This window comes from Electrophorus electricus, chromosome 22 (genome assembly GCF_013358815.1).
Source record: "Electrophorus electricus isolate fEleEle1 chromosome 22, fEleEle1.pri, whole genome shotgun sequence".
In the NCBI taxonomy this organism is placed as follows: Eukaryota; Metazoa; Chordata; class Actinopteri; order Gymnotiformes; family Gymnotidae; genus Electrophorus; species Electrophorus electricus.
This window is the reverse complement of record NC_049556.1, coordinates 11,985,502-12,001,362: the sequence shown is the minus strand read 5'-3', so window position 1 is coordinate 12,001,362 and position 15,861 is coordinate 11,985,502. Positions and strand designations below refer to the sequence as shown.

At 53.9% G+C, this 15,861-nt stretch overlaps 2 protein-coding genes across 4 annotated transcripts; both read right to left on the bottom strand.

Annotated features, from left to right (window-relative positions):
- Positions 1-493: 493 nt before the first annotated feature.
- Positions 494-6,269, bottom strand: LOC113590879. Of its 3 annotated transcripts, none has more exons than XM_027031206.2 (6): positions 6,022-6,269; positions 4,782-5,009; positions 3,319-3,699; positions 3,143-3,201; positions 2,263-3,022; positions 494-2,018 (listed from the first exon to the last, which is right to left on the bottom strand). In XM_027031206.2, the coding sequence occupies exons 2-6, from the start codon at positions 4,929-4,931 to the stop codon at positions 1,803-1,805; spliced, it is 1,566 nt and encodes a 521-aa protein (XP_026887007.2). In that variant the 5' UTR covers positions 4,932-5,009; positions 6,022-6,269; the 3' UTR covers positions 494-1,802. The 3 variants fall into 3 exon arrangements, with proteins under 3 accessions (XP_026887007.2, XP_026887009.2, XP_026887011.2); XM_027031208.2 differs by lacking the exon at positions 6,022-6,269 and adding an exon at positions 5,326-5,527; XM_027031210.2 differs by lacking the exon at positions 6,022-6,269 and adding an exon at positions 5,388-5,527.
- Positions 6,270-10,199: 3,930 nt separating this feature from the next.
- On the bottom strand, positions 10,200-15,302 carry LOC113590874 (protein SOGA3-like). Its single transcript, XM_035521281.1, has 6 exons — positions 14,472-15,302; positions 14,002-14,226; positions 13,759-13,917; positions 13,425-13,493; positions 11,316-12,572; positions 10,200-10,759 (listed from the first exon to the last, which is right to left on the bottom strand). Exons 1-6 carry the CDS (start codon positions 14,592-14,594, stop codon positions 10,649-10,651), a joined length of 1,944 nt encoding a protein of 647 aa, XP_035377174.1. The 5' UTR covers positions 14,595-15,302; the 3' UTR covers positions 10,200-10,648.
- Between the last annotated feature and the right edge of the window lie 559 nt (positions 15,303-15,861).

The window sequence follows — 15,861 nt, the reverse complement described above, 5'->3', positions numbered from 1 at the left end:
TCAAGAAATGTCATGTACTACGTGGGACTTTTTCCAGTGTCTTTTATATATATATATATATATATATATATATATATATATATATATATATATATATCCTGTCCTTTGCTGTCGGGCTAAGACGTCTGGCACCAAAACAACATGGCACTTGCTATTTTGAGCCTGAATGTGACATAGCAGAGCAGGTTGGAGAGCCTCAGAGAGAGGCATGCTGGGAAGGAGAGGGTGTTATTAGTCAGCAGGAGCCTGTGGGCTTGGAACAGACGCCCCGCTGGTTCTGAAAGCGCTGAGCTAAGTCCAAAGAGCAGAGTTGCCATCTGACGGGGAGATCGCCAACCGCGGGGAGAGCAGGGGGCGAGAAACAGCACAGTTCTGCTTTACGAGACTGGGGATGTGGCCGAGTTCTTAAATGTCATGAGGATATTTCAGACGAAACAAGAAAACAAATCAATTCTCGTGAGAGAAAAAAACAGCTGGATTAAAGAGGTGAAAATAAAGAGAAAGACCAAACCTTCAGGGTGTTTATTGGTCAAAGCTGTCCAAGCACTTGAAAGCATTTATTAGAGAGAAAATGGAAACAACACATTATAGTAGTAATGACAGCGGCAGACATGGTTCGAGAATCTGCTGGCAAAATGCATCACGTCCTTATTCCGTGTCGTGCTGTACAGAGACTAGACGTCCCATCCCAGACCCCCGCGAAAGACCCTCCCACAAGACGGCAGCGGTAGAACAGAGTGGCTCAGGTACTGAACGTGACAAGCTCCGCCTACTGCATGTCCCCACACCGTAATGGCTGCCTGTCTTGCCCGTCCCGCTACCCCACTGTCCCGCGGTCGTAGGACTTTAGGCGGGTTAAGACACGTAAGACTTTACTACAGACTCTGAAGTTTCTGGCTTCATGGCTCTTTCCACAACTGTATCGTGAGGAACCGTGCATCGTGCACTGTGTTGGTGTCCATGCACACAGGAAACGGCAGTGTGTGTGTGTGTGTGTGTGTGTGTGTGTGTGTGTGTGTGTGTATGAGTAAGAGAGTGAGTGACGAGAAAGAGCTTAAGAAAGATGAACCAGGAACTCCAGAGTGTGAACACACGTTCCTGCCTTCAGAGCAAAACCAGGCACGGTACTAAAGAAAGGCAGCAGAGTACAGGAGTCCTGAACCTGAGGCACGTCGCTCCGGGAGACGCTCGGAGCTCCCGGCGAGACTCACCGCCAAGCTCCGGCTTGAAGCCACCCAGAAGATTTCTACAAAACGTTGCGTAACAAGCACGGCACAACTCACTCGGCACATCTCCAACACCACGGTGCGGGTTCGACAGGATCAGTGCACACGTAACACACACAGCTGCATTAGGCGCCATGTTCACCACACGGCAGGCACCCGATGCAGGACGCCCTCGAGAACACGGAAGGGGGGGGGGGAGATATCCCAGCATAAAGTACCATGATGAAAAAAAAACATGACATGAGAATGATAGAAAGAAGTGGAAATGGGCAAAGTGATGAGAGAAAGGTGCGTCAGGCCACCTAAGGATGCGAGTTTCACTGTCCACTCGGAGCAGTCGGTATTTACACAGGCACAGTATTTACACACAGTCTTTACAACACCCCAGTATTTACACACACGCAGTTCTAAATGTGTTAGAGGTCGTGGATCACCCCTGCAGAACACACTTCACAAAACAAAGGGTCAAAGGGGGGTTAGAGGCGGAGGCCGGAAAGATGATCCATTTAGAAAAGGTCAAAGGTGAACGCGCATCGTTCTGTCCATTCTGGAGGACCCGCACTGTTCTGTCCCTGGTCACATGATGACAGTTTCTGTGTACAGGCTGTAGTTACTGAATGACTGCTTGGCTTTATGTGCAGGGCTGGGTGGGTGGAACTGGGGACCGGAGGGTGTGGAGATCTTAGCCGTGGGGGTGTGGCTAGCCCATCGGGACGGAGGGCGCTGATTGGCTGGTCGAGCAGGTCGAGAGAAACTTCTTCTGCCTTGGACGGGAGACGGTTCACGGCAGTTCTAGAACAACCAAAGAGAGAGCAAGAGTGTTTCACCTGCGTGTGCTTGATTGTTTTGTGCTGATGTGTGTATAAATGCCGTAACCTCCCTGTAATTTGCTGTAAATTCTGTGATAATTTGGCTTTACTTGATCATAAAAACACTTCAGTTCAAAACATACATGTATGCTGGGAGAAGCAAGTCAAAGATATTCCTGCATACACATATGGTGTGTGTGTGTGTGTGTGTGTGTGTGTGTGTGTACCTGCTGTACACTGTACGCTGCAGTTCCCTGCTCCTCCCTTTTCACGCTGTCCCACAGGCCTCTACTATCCTGACCCTTCCCCTGGTACTGTGACCCAGCACAGGCAGTCAGGGTCCTGTCCACCGTCATGCACTCTGCCAGGCGCTCCAGGCCCTGGGGGCCCCACAGCCCGGTCTGGACGCCTGCTCTCGGTGCAGGGCTCACTGGGGGTTTTCTAGGGAGGCCCCTGTGTTCCCCTGTGCTCTGAAGCATGGTTCTGGAGCCAGCGACTGCCCGAGGCTCCTGGCTGGTCTCGACGCCTGCAGTCCACACCTCGGGGTCCTGGGGGCACTTCTGTCCAGGCACGTGCGCAGACACCCGGCCGGCGCCGAGCTTGCGCTGGCAGACAGGCGTGGCGGGGGCCTTCGAGGGATCCGCCGAGATCACCATGGTAACCGTGCCGTCCTCGATCAGGGTCTTCCCCTCGTTCTCCTGAAGCATGGCGCCGAACTTACGCAACACCGAGGGGCTGCCACACTTCCAGTCCACCAGCGAGCACTTCCTGTCCGGCTGCTGCGGCAACTCTGGGAAGTGGGTGGAGCGAGTGGGGATGTGGATGGGCGGGGCTACATCTCTCTGTCTGAGTTTGCTGGCCGGTCTCTCAGGCGGGGCTTCTTTGGGACAGCTGGCGTCCTTCCAGCTCATATAACGAGCTCCATCTGGACCGAAGCCTCCGTTCTTCCTGTTTTCCTCAAACTCACCCGCCAAAACATCGCCGATTCTGTGGCAGACATAAAGCCAACCAGCCAATCACAAAGGAGAACTGGTTAAGTAACCTGTAACAACACTACAGCTGAGAGCATGCAACGTGTAGAGAGGACGTCCCGGTAACACCGCACACCTGCCAGGGACAGGGCCCAGTATAGCACCATCGTGACGGCAGCGAACACTCTGCATGACCTGAGAGAGAGCGAGAGAGAGAGAGAGAGAGAGAGAGAGAGAGTGTAAATCGACAGACCAAGCTGGCTTCCACAGCGCGTGCACATGAGGATGAAGGAGATTCAGAAATCCGCCCACCGTGTGTGGAGCTCCAGGACTGCGGCGTCTCTGTGTAGCGTCCTCTCCCTGACCCAGGTATCCGTTCAGAATGTTCAAGGTGACATCACGGCTCATAGGGCAAAGGAAGCCGTCGTGATGGCAGCCAGCTTCGGAATCGCATGTGCCGTTAATATGATCGCCATGGTGATTAACGGCATTGGCGTGCCACGCCAGAAGATCGCCTCTCCCCTCACCGCACAGTCGAACCGAACCGACCTCGCCACCAGCGCTATAGCAACGGTTTGGGCCGTGGTAACCGCCGGCGGCATCCACGGGGAGCAGGGTGAAGTCCAGGTGGGCGTGGTTTGAGACCAGCGCGTACTCACTGGCTCCTCTGCGAGCTTTCACCTCTTTATACAACTGCAGCACGGAGACACAGAGAGAGCGAGAGGAGATGTCAATCATGCTGGGGGCGGAGCCTGGATACATGAGCACACATGCTACCCAGCGCAAACAGCTCCTCTGGGTTGTTTTCCCAAAGGTCACGGAATGAATCCAGCCCAGGAACGCTGAGCTTGGTGTGAACATGTTACACAAGCTCTCCCACTAACGCAGCGCGAGAGAGAATGACCGTCCATTCCAACACCATTAGGGTCATTAGTATTATCTTTCCGTCTGTGTGTGTGTGTGTGTGTGTGTGTGTGTGTGTGTGTGTGTAGTCTGTTTGTCTGGTCACTATGAGTTTAATAAGCTTGTTAACATCTGTCATGGCAATGTGTGTATGAAAACTAGGGAGCTATTCTTACACACACACACACACACACACACACACACACACACACACACACACACACACACACACACACACACACACACACACACTCTGCCAACCACTGAGATAGAACTGTGTGTGTGTATGAATTTGGTGGAGGCTATTCTTAGCCACATAAACACACACAAACTCCGCCCACCACTGAGAGAGAAACAAACGCTACCACTTTCAGTAGGGGGTCAAACCTCAATCAGCCAATCAGCAGTCTTCCCGTGAGTAACCATGACGACAGCAGCAGCAGCGAGGCTGATGAGTGGGTCGCTACTGAGCATGTGCAGTTCCTGCTACAGTGCAGCTTGTATGCGAGTTTATGCAGATGAATGTGTGCCTTGTGTAATGCATTTGTTTTCTTGCTCAGGGTTCACTAGGTGTTAAGTCACTGGTTAATTATGTTTGACCATGTTAATCATTTAAACAACTCTTCTGGCTTCTGTTCTGGTTATTGGTCGCTATCTGGTGTTTATGTTTCTGTTTTTGTTTGCTGGTTTTTCTCTTGCTGTTGCTGGTGTCTAATAGTGTTGGTTAAAATTTCCTGGTATGTGTGTTACTGTTAGGTGGTGTTTGTTATGGTTTGTTAGTGCTTCCTGGTGTTTGTTAGCGCTGGACAGTGCTGGACGTGTTTGTGTTGGGTGGTGTTTCTTAGTGCTGGACGGCGTGGGACGTGTCTTACTTCCTCTATCTTCCTCTGCACGTCCTGTAGTTGCTCCTCCCACTCCTGCATCTCGGAGTCGAAGCTGTCCAGCGGGTCCACGCGCCCGCCGGCCCACGCACATGCTCCGTGCACGTCCTCCACCCCACAGTGAAGATCCAGCGCTGCCATCACTAACAACCCTTCCTCCACTCAGAGTACTTGTGTTGTCGACTCTACCGCTGGGTTTCCAAAAGATCGCTTAAAGGTCTGGCAAGGTGGAGCAGAGAGAGAGAGAGAGAGAGAGAGAGAGAGATAGAGACTGTCAACAGTCTAAAATATTCACAAGAATACAAAACATTGAAGGCACATGCAAATTCTGCATATTCCCATCACACACACACACACACACACACACACACACACACACACATGTTCAATTACATATAAGCCAGGAAATAAGTGTTGGAGCTATAGACAACATAGACACACCCCCACCCCACCCCACCCCACCCGTGTCCCAGCATGGAAATTCTCCTGCAGCTTTCCATGCTGGATCCTAGGAAAGTATCCCTGCCTCACGCACCTGACCCACTACAAGCGCATTCCCATCCTTCAAACCCGAGTCATCAATCAGCGCATGCCTACCGGTGAGGGTCTTCATTAGGCACGCTCTAATTACCGGGATGCGTGCACAACACGCTCTTCGTTTCTTTCACCCGCATGTGGGACACGAGGGCCTCGCGCGCTCTAAATCTTCGACCCTGACGGCCGCGCATCGTCTCATCCGCCAACACTTAGTGCACGAGGCGGTTCAGATTTATGAGCGTGCACGCGCTATCGCTGAATTAAAGACGGATTTTTTCCCCCCCCACCGTTAAGAAACACGACACCCGAATGTCCCCGTGTCTCGCGAACGCGCCCGAACGTACGACCATGTGACGTAAGAACCGAGTTATATATACTCGCCTCTGTAACCCAGCCACGCAAATTCACGTGTGCGCGCAAGAGACAAAAGGAGGTGAATGACGTTTTTAGCCTGCTCTCACACACGGCCGACGCAAACGACACGCTTACGAGCTCGTAGAAAAGCATCGATCATCTGCAACATGCGCCAGGCTCCTCGCGAAGCACGAGCCGCGTCCCGTAATGATGAAATCTTCGTTCATTCCTCAGACAGCAGGTGGTGGAGTAATCGGTTCTGGACGGATCGCTTTCTCCTTTAACACGTTAAAAACGCAGCGACTGCATTCGGTTCCGTTACCTACATCACGCCCCTCACCGTTTGAAAGCTCCGGTGCGCTGGTCTCCGGGAAACACGGGCGCAGGTTTTAGTCCGTGGCTGGAGAAATGGTCGGCGCGCGGTGCTCCTCTCGGTGCCGCCTCGGGCAGCAGCTCCGGTCGCTCTACCGGCGCGTGAGCCCTCTTCCAGTTCCCCCTCTGTGACGTACGCGTCGCGCGGATTGGATTCTAAAGCCGTCCCGTGTCCCACCCCGTGCGCCGGTGCAGGGCCCCTCTTCAGGGTAAACAACTCCTGCACAGAGAGGGGGCCCCGACTTTATAGCGCCTCCTGCTATTTCACCCGCGGCGTCGCCCAGCCCGGTGTCCGGTGTCATCATGTCAGATTTATTCCGCCACTTGCCGTCCCCGTGTGAGCGGCTGTCGTCACTGGCGTCCCTGGGTTAGAGTTACAAAGGCAGCAGGAAAGTGTTTGCACGGCTGTTTGGCGGTCTTATATTAGCTCGCCCCTGCGGCGCGGCGCTGTTGCTGCTCTGGTTTGGGGGCTTGGCAGATTTTGAGCTCGTGACAGTGCGCGCAGGTGTGATTACCTTGGCCGTGCCACAGCTGGGCCACACATGGCCGCCAGCCGGCGTTTAGAGGTTCACGCGTCTTTTCTCGGGATGCCCGTTAGCGGAGTTGGTTCGGCCCTTCACGCTTGCATTAGTTTCAAATGAGTGTGACCCTCGATCGTTAGACCCAAAAAAAACCACCAGGCGTACCTCACGTGACCCCACCTCCCCTTCCTCTCGAGCATTGACCCCTGACCCAAATAGATGACCGACACAAAGCGTCTCTCTGTCGGCAGGGCCCGAGGGAACAGCAGAGCGCAAACGAGCCGCGCCGCATTCTCTTCCATTCACTTCACGCTCGGCTCGGCTCGGCTCCTGCTGCAGCGCTCCACGTTGCCGTGTCTTGGTCGCGAGGTAAACCAAACAGTGGCCGGCTGCAACGTGCGCTCTCGGGCATGTACCGGAATGCTCGCGCATCTCTATTTTTGATTTTTAGCTGCCAAGCAACACGTGTAAAAATAAGACCTTGTCGGCACGGACATATTATTTACCACTACTGAATAAAAGCAGTCGCTAAAGGCATGATGAAACACACACATACAGACGTGTTGCCAAATAGGCCACCAACAAGTAAACACAAGCCAGCCCTCGGCTGTAAACACAAGCCAGTTCTTGGCTGTCTCTCTGGGAACATTACTGGCCCTTGAGGAGCTGTGAGAACGTCTCCCTTCCCCACAGACCTGCGATGGAAGCCCCTGAGAGCTAGCAGCGATCCGAGCTGTAGTTACCCCAGTACCTGCCGTCTGCCCAGACGGTATGGAGTCTCGGTCAGGTGCTGGGAACACCTGTGCCCTGGCTCTGGGAGGGAAGAGAGCCTGGCACACACGCAGACCAGGGCCTTCCAACGCCTGCCACGCCCCACGGGGTCATCCATCTCTATGACTGTTTCTACATCATTCAAGATATGGTTTTAAGCACTAGGGACCACCTACACTCATGCACAGAGGGGCTGAGTATGTGCACACTGAGCTGTGACATTCTTGCCGCCCACACCGCACCCAACCGCGTCACAAGGAAGACCGGCGGTCGCTCCCAGCAGCAGAGGACCGAGGCAGGGCGGGGTGGGGAAGGGCAAGGCAGGGCAAGCGGGTTTCCCTCGGACAGGTGCCAGGCCGGTGGAGCAAAGGTGCCCTTGAAGAATGTTTGCCTTGTGCCAGCACACTAACGAGCCAGCCGGCTATCTAATGTCCAGCCAAGCAGCAGGGGTGCAGAATGACGCCACAGAGTCAGACTACAGGAGGCTATTCACAGATGCTGAGGGATAATTACCCAGATACCACCAGCACCAATGCCACGTTATTTCAGGTTTTCTAGGTGTCTACTGATGAATTAAGCCGCGAGGTCATTAATTAAAGGTCCTATCTACGAGATTAGCGAGCTGATGGCGCACGGCTAACGTTTCAGATGAAGGTGGGTGTTGATCTGCCGTGCTCTGGCCCGAACATACACAGGGACTGACCTTCATCAGTCACTTCATCACAAACATCTTCTTGATCCTGCAGTCATCGTCAACGCGTGTGTTTTTTATCCTTTGCGTGCATTCTAGATCTGCTTCCGGGTTATTCCCTATCCAGTTTCGACTCCACTCCGTTCCTCACCAGGTCTACAGGCCGGCCCCTCCTACACACAGGCCCCTCCCAGAGGCAGGGAGGTGGGAAGGATGTGGAGCTGTTGTGTTCTTCGTGCGACTGGTTTTGACTTGCGTGTAATGTACATCTACACACTAATACACTGTCAGAAGACAGACGCGTTTCTGTGGTTCTGGTCTCTTTTTTCTCTTTAACAGTTTCCTTAGCAAACCGTGCAGGACTTAGGTGGGGGAACAGTCTCTCTAATGCCACCCGAACAGGAAGTAGACGGGGGACAGTCTCTCTAACACAAACTGTGCAGGATGTAGACAAGGGGACAGTCTCTCTAACACCACCTGTGCAGGATGTAGACAAGGGGACAGTCTCTCTAACACACACTGTGCAGGACGTAGACGAGTGGACAGTCTCTCTAACACCACTCATGCAGGACATGCAGGATGTGGATGGTGTCCAGTCACTAATTGCCTACAAACGTACAGGTTGTTGTTAATAAATAAATGCATGATAAAAGTTAGCGGTAAGTGTATGCGTTATGTCTGCCTACAGTACACTATGATTAGTTTGACTCCTAATGCATTTTACAACTGCTGTTTGTCACCTGTAAGATGAAGGATTACACAGAAGCTGACGTAGGTAAAACAATTTCTTGGATTTATTACAACTGGAACTTTAAATTAGTTTAGCAAATCTGTTCATCTCTGGTGCTGTGAGCCGTGAAGGGTTCGCAAGTGTTGCACTTGTTTCAGCACCAGGTTGGTTTGCTGTGCAGTGGCAGGACAGACTATCAGCCGTCCTGAAGAGTTCAGCACCAACACTGACCCAACACACCTGATCCAGTACTGCAGGGTTCAGCTCCAACACTGACCCAACACACCTGATCCACTACTGCAGGGTTCAGCTCCAACACTGAGCCAACACACCTGATCCAGTACTGCAGGGTTCAGCTCCAACACTGAGCCAACACACCTGATCCAGTACTGCAGGGTTCAGCTCCAACACTGAGCCAACACACCTGATCCAGTACTGCAGGGTTCAGCTCCAACACTGAGCCAACACACCTGATCCAGTACTGCAGGGTTCAGCTCCAACACTGACCCAACACACCTGATCCAGTACTGCAGGGTTCAGCTCCAACACTGACCCAACACACCTGATCCAGTACTGCAGGGTTCAGCTCCAACACTGACCCAACACACCTGATCCAGTACTGCAGGGTTCAGCTCCAACACTGACCCAACACACCTGATCCAGTACTGCAGGGTTCAGCTCCAACACTGAGCCAACACACCTGATCCAGTACTGCAGGGTTCAGCTCCAACACTGAGCCAACACACCTGATCCAGTACTGCAGGGTTCAGCTCCAACACTGAGCCAACACACCTGATCCAGTACTGCAGGGTTCAGCTCCAACACTGACCCAACACACCTGATCCAGTACTGCAGGGTTCAGCTCCAACACTGAGCCAACACACCTGATCCAGTACTGCAGGGTTCAGCTCCAACACTGAGCCAACACACCTGATCCAGTACTGCAGGGTTCAGCTCCAACACTGAGCCAACACACCTGATCCAGTACTGCAGGGTTCAGCTCCAACACTGAGCCAACACACCTGATCCAGTACTGCAGGGTTCAGCTCCAACACTGACCCAACACACCTGATCCAGTACTGCAGGGTTCAGCTCCAACACTGACCCAATACACCTGATCCAGTACTGCAGGGTTCAGCTCCAACACTGAGCCAACACATCTGATCCAATACTGCAGAGATCAGCTCCAACACTGACCCAACACATCTGATCCAGTACTGAAAGCTCAGTGTCTGAACATTAGGGCCAGGTGTGCTGGGGCTAAAATTGGTTGGGCTGTAGTTAGACACCCTGACTCAGCCCGTTTGGACTGAATCTAGTCCAAATCCTTGAGGTGTTGTTAATCTGTTTACTGTTTGTTTACTCACCTCTGGAGTAGTGGGGTTAACCCAGTCTTGGGCACTGAGGGAAATCTTCAAACAGTCACTCTTAGCGTTGGTGCAAGGGCCCATATGCTTGGTAGATGTTGGTAGAGACCTCCAGGACAGATGTGCGCTGGGTAATGTAGTCCCCGGTGGCAAGCATACATGTAATTGCCAAATCCACTTTTTGTTACATTTAGGCTACAGAATACATGCGCGTGTAGTCCTCAAAGGTGTTCTGTTCCGTAGCCGTAGTCCTCAAAGGCAAAAAAAAAAAAAACACAAGCGCGTGGTCTGGGTAGTCCAATGGCAGCCATACAGAAGAGTCCTGGGGAGTGTGTGCATTGTGGGTACTGTAGTCCTGTTTGCTTGAGAGAGACACGGCTGGCTGTGCTGGGAAAGTGAGCTTCCTGTACATCTGCAACCATGGCGAACGCACACGACATCGACAAACAAACAAACAAACAAAACAAAACAAAACAAAGGGGGCGGGGCTATGTTAATGGCGGAATGGGCGGAACTCACAGGACGAAGAAGAGGGTGAAGAGGAAAACAAGTTTAAAGATGGTGGCGTAGGAGAGAGAGGAGAACAGAACGAGGATGAGGATGAGTAAGATGATGGGCTGGAACATCTAGTAAACAGCAGGGTTAAGAGGCGTGCGTCCAAAAAACACATGGGGTGCAGAGGGACAGAGCCAGGGGAAGAGAACCATGGTCAGCCACACGTCACAGGGAAAACACAATGGGTGCTCTAGTGAGCGGCTCTAGTGAGCGGCTCTAGTGAGCGGCTCTAGTGAGCGGCTGTTAGCGTAGTATCTGCAGTGCAATATGAACAAAGCCCTGTTGACTGGCAACACTAGAATATTTGGCTTCGGTATCGGTTCTCTAAATATTAGGTTTCCTTTTACGGTTTTTAAACATTGGTTTTCTCATCTCAGATCTGTCAGTTCTCTGAGGCCACAAAGTCGTGGCAGGAATATCTTAGTACTTGCTAATTAGTAATTAATAGTAATTGCAGAAAATGCTGACAAGTTGTACACGCTTCAAACAAACACACCCTGTTACGCTCTCACGCCCTGCTGTCTTTCACACCGCCGCTCACACTCCAGTAAAGCCACATTCATACCTCCTCTGTCTCTCTATCTCACATGCACACACGGCGCAAGCTCTCTCTCAGGCAGGACTCACAGACAGCGGTTCCTCGGAGCGTCTCTCCTCCTGTCTGGGCAGTTCCAGGCGCTCTATAAAGCTCTGCAGCTCTTTCTGGAAGGCCTTCATCTGGGCGTTGATGCGGTGGAGCAGCTCATGTTCACGGATCCTTCCGCCGTCCTCGTCCTCGTCCCCGCGGCCCAGCAGGTCGCCGTTGGCCACGAACACGCGCGCCTCGGCGATGATGGCGCTGGTGTCAGCGACCAGGCGGTCGATGGTGCGCCCCAGCCGCTCCGCCTCCGCCTGGATGTCGATCATCTGCTGGCGGTCGCGCACAGAGCGGGCGAGGAGGCGCCCGGCGTCGGGCGTGTACAGCGGGCGGGTCGGGGTCGGGCCACGGGCCCCGGGCGCCTCGTCCGAGTCGCTCTCGCCGCCCACGGGACCCTCGCGCTTGCGGTGGGGGGGGAGGCGCGAAGCGGAGGAGTCGTCATCGCTGCCCCTGCGAGCCCCTCCCCCGGCGTCACTCTCAGCATCGCTGTCACGGGAGGCCGGCCCCAGGTGCGAGGCCGGCCCCAGGTGCGAGGCCGGCCCCAGGGGCGAGGCCAGCTCGTAGCGCTGCATGTTGGACAGCAGCACGCGGTTCTCGTACTGGAGCTGCATCACCTTCCCGCTCAGCTCGTTGACCTGCAGGCGGGCCGCCTTCAGCTCCTCCTGCAGCGCCTCCGCCCCGCCCCCTGCCCCGCCCCCCGCCCCACCCCCCGCCCCGCCCACGCCGTGCCGCGAGCCCTCTTTGAAGCGGAGCTTGTTCAGCTCGCCCGTCACCCTCCGGTTCTGCTCCTCCACGTCCGCCAGGTTCCGCCGCAAGAGCTCCGCCTCGTCCTCCACCAGCTGCAGCTGCTGCCGTAGCTCGGACAGCTCCACCCCCTGCTCTCTGGCCCCGCCCCCTGCCGCCCCGGCCACGCCTGCGCACGACGGCTCCTCGCCTCTCATGTCGTCGAGCTCCGCCCTCAGGCCGCGGTTCTCCACCTCCAGCTCCACGATCTTGCGGCCCAGGATGTTGGCCTCCTCCTCCACCAACCGGAGGCGGAGCTTGAGCTCAGACTCACGTGTGGTGGGCGGGCCACCGGCCTCGCCCTTGGGGTGGGGGCTGTCCAAATCACCGTAGAAGGAGCGGTACTTCTGCAGTTCCTGCTCAAGGCGGTCCTTCTCCTTGTCAATCTTGGCCATCTTCTTCCTCATTAGCGTAGCCTCCTCCTTAATGAAGGACAACTGACACTTCAGATCCTCCTGGTCCTCCTGCAAACAGCAGCCAGCTTTATTTACTTACGCAGAACCCGGCGTAAAAGCAACGGGTTAATCTTTGACGAAAGACTGTGACATCCTGCAGCCAGACTCTCTGTTGTGGCCCCGCCTATAGACTGTGACATCATACTGCCAGGTCTGTTGTGGCCCCGCCTACAGACGTCGTGCTCACTTCTTGCTGGAGTTTCTTCTTCTCCTTTGAGCTGATGACGTCATTGGCTAATATAATCTACGGTCATTTATCCCACCCTGCCAGTATAATAATAAATGCATCACTGTCCTGCGTTATCAGTGCTTATCCAGAACTGAAAATATACCTCATTAAAACTCATATGTTACTCTGTACTGAACATTTGACCTGTGTATTTAATTTAAGGAAATTCATCTAATAACTACTCTACACTAGACTAGCGTAGCGGCTGCTCTGTGTGGTAGCGTAGAGGCTGCTCTGTGAGGGAGCGTAGAGGCTACTCTGTGAGGTAGCGTAGAGGCTACTCTGTGTGGTAGCGTAGAGGCTGCTCTGTGAGGGAGTGTAGAGGCTACTCTGTGAGGTAGCGTAGAGGCTACTCTGTGTGGTAGCGTAGAGGCTGCTCTGTGAGATGGCGTAGAGGCTACTCTGTGTGGTAGCGTAGATGCTGCTCTGTGAGGTAGCGTAGAGGCTGCTCTGTGAGGTAGCGTAGAGGCTGCTCTGTGAGAGAGCGTAGAGGCTACTCTGTGTGGTAGCGTAGAGGCTGCTCTGTGTGGTAGCGTAGAGGCTGCTCTGTGAGGTAGCGTAGAGGCTGCTCTGTGAGGTAGCGTAGAGGCTGCTCTGTGAGGTAGTGTGTGTGTGTTTGTATGTGTACTCACTTCGCTGGGCGTCTGAGTCATCTTCCTCTCACTCTTCTGTCCATCCTTACTGCCTCTTCTCCTGTGAGACTATGTGGAGACAGCAGTGCAAAGGAATCAAGTTGTAAAATGTGTGTGTGTGTGTGTGTGTGTGTGAGTGTGTGTGTGTGTGTGTGAGTGTGTGTGTGTGTGTGTGTGAGTGTGTGTGTGTGTGTGTGTGTGAGTGTGTGTGTGTGTGTGTGAGTGTGTGTGTGTGTGTGTGTGTGTGTGTGTGAGTGTGTGTGTGTGTGTGTGTGTGTGTGTGAGTGTGTGTGTGTGTGTGTGTGTGTGTGTGTGTGTGTGAGTGTGTGTGTACCTCTTTAGCTTTATCCAGCTCGTTTTGCAGAGCCTGCTTGGTGACCTCCACCTCGATGAGATTCTGTCTCAGTCTTTCGTTCTCCTCTTCCGTCTTTGTCCGCTTCTCTTCCACGTTCATCAGCTCGTGGTGAAGCCTAACCGACACGTCCTTCGCGACCTGCCACACACGTCAAAGCACCGACGCTTACTCCGAGTGGGCGCGTGAAACCCGCTAAGGCCCTCGCGTGGGTTGCATACTCACCTTCAGGTCTTGCTCCAGACTCCGCAGCAGCTCTTCGTCAATCTCTCCGGTTTGCGCATAGCGCATGCGCTTACGTTCGGCCTTTCGCAGCCGGTACTGGAGAATGCGGCAGTTTTTGTTCGCGCGCTCCAGATCGCGTCGCATCTCGTGCAGCTGGCAGGTGTCTTCCTCGTAAAACGTGTCGCGCATCTCGTCCATCTCCGCGCGCATCTCGTCCATCTCGTTCTGCAGAAGCGGGGAAGTAACTCGTCACTGCGTTTTAGACACCTTTGGGTACAACAACCCATTAATGGAAGACTAAGAACAAGACGAGGCTCGAGCTGCTTAGCACACCATGTCGAGGATGCCCTGCACCCTCCCGCTTTACATTAATACACCATCACATCTTTATTCTAGAAAAGCTTTAGGCCTGGAAGACAGACTGAACTAATGCGAGGCCGGATGCTGCACCCAGTGTTTCGTAAACAAACCTTGAGGTCTCCGTTTTCCTCGCGCAGTCTCTCGATCTCCTGCTGCAGGGCCTCATCCTGCTGTGTCACAGGCTCGGGGCTCGTGGCCTGGGCCGCACGCGCGGCCGCTGGTTCGGCGTGCATCTTCTGGCTGTTTCTCGCTCTCTTTGTGGTGTGATACTGGTCGCGCTCTCGTCGCAAGCAGCCTTCTCCCTAGAAAGGCACGCAGCCCACGCGCTTCCCGACGCTGTTCCTGTCGCAGCTCCACAGGGCTTCACTCCGCGCGGTGCTCCGTCGCCTCGCCTCCCCTTTCACGCTACCGGAGGAGAGCTCGCGCTTCACCGAAACGATCCGCGGCGAGTCGGTGTGGAGGCAGCGTAACCGCAGCGGTCGCCGCGTGCCTGGATATTTAATCCGCTCCTGGATTTTCCAGACCGCATCCGCCCCGCGCGATCGAAACGCGCCGGTTTCAGCACCATCGGAGTGAACAGCTGCCCTCGCGCTGTCTCGTGGTCTTCCCACACGTTTACCCCGAACCGGGGCAGGACAATGTCCCGCTGTCCATTTACTGGCCCCACTTCCGTGCTCCGGAACAAGGCGCGAGGACCGACTGCCAGTGGACGTCGAGGCCGATCTCGTAGCGGTTCCGTTCGCTCGCGCAGAAGAGGGAGTGCGCAGCCGCTCGCTCTCGGTTCTGTGGTCTGCCAGTGAAAAAACCGCAGCGCCGCTCGCGGCGGAGTTCATTATGTCACACGGCGCGTGCTCCGAAAAAGTCCAAATCAGACTTTGTTCTGTGAACAATCCAAACCACTCGAGAGATGCCATCGTGGCGCGCATATTGGAATCTCAGGCTACACAGAATAAATCTGATTTTTTGCATGACGTTTTCGCTTTCTCATCTCCAGCTTCTGCATCTGTGAACAAACTTCTTTGCAGTTTGCAGACATGAAGACCGTTCGGACTGATTGATTGATTGGTGCTTGATTTGACTTATAACGTAACTAATAAAGACTGCACACTTCTAAAGGCTAATGTTGTATGTTGTTATTCTATGTAGGTAAATAGGTAAAGGTATTATTTGGATGGGTTTAAAAAGTCTTACCTCGTTAATAACTAAAACTCGAGATTCCAGAGACAGGAGTGAGGCCTCGTTGTACCAGACACAGACTGGCATTGAGAGAGGGAGGGAGGGAGGGAGGGAGAGAGAGAGATAGAGAGAGAGAGATAGAGAGAGAGAGAGAGGGACTGGGGTTATTCAAGGCTGGTGTGGTGGTCTGCTCTAGGCCTGGGGGGGGTGATGCTGATCTCTCTGCTGGTCTCTCTCTCTCTGCCTCCATGATGCTAGACACTCCAGCATAGCCAAGCTCTTCACACCCAGAGAAGGACATGTTAACGTAACGGCCTAGTTTGC

Bases quoted from the DNA above. Each gene is read 5' to 3' on its own strand.
- LOC113590879 (XM_027031206.2), bottom strand. From the start codon at position 4,931: ATGGCAGCGCTGGATCTTCACTGTGGGGTGGAGGACGTGCACGGAGCA. The intron at 3,700-4,781 runs GTAAGACACGTC...TCCGTGCTGCAG, and splicing joins TGCAGAGGAAGATAGAGGAA to TTGTATAAAGAGGTGAAAGC. The intron at 3,023-3,142 runs GTGTGCGGTGTT...TGTCTGCCACAG, and splicing joins CTGGGCCCTGTCCCTGGCAG to AATCGGCGATGTTTTGGCGG.
- LOC113590874 (XM_035521281.1), bottom strand. From the start codon at position 14,594: ATGCACGCCGAACCAGCGGCCGCGCGTGCGGCCCAGGCCACGAGCCCC. The intron at 14,227-14,471 runs GTTTGTTTACGA...CCGCTTCTGCAG, and splicing joins AGGAAAACGGAGACCTCAAG to AACGAGATGGACGAGATGCG. The intron at 10,760-11,315 runs GTGAGTCCTGCC...GCTGTTTACTAG, and splicing joins GCTCCGAGGAACCGCTGTCT to ATGTTCCAGCCCATCATCTT.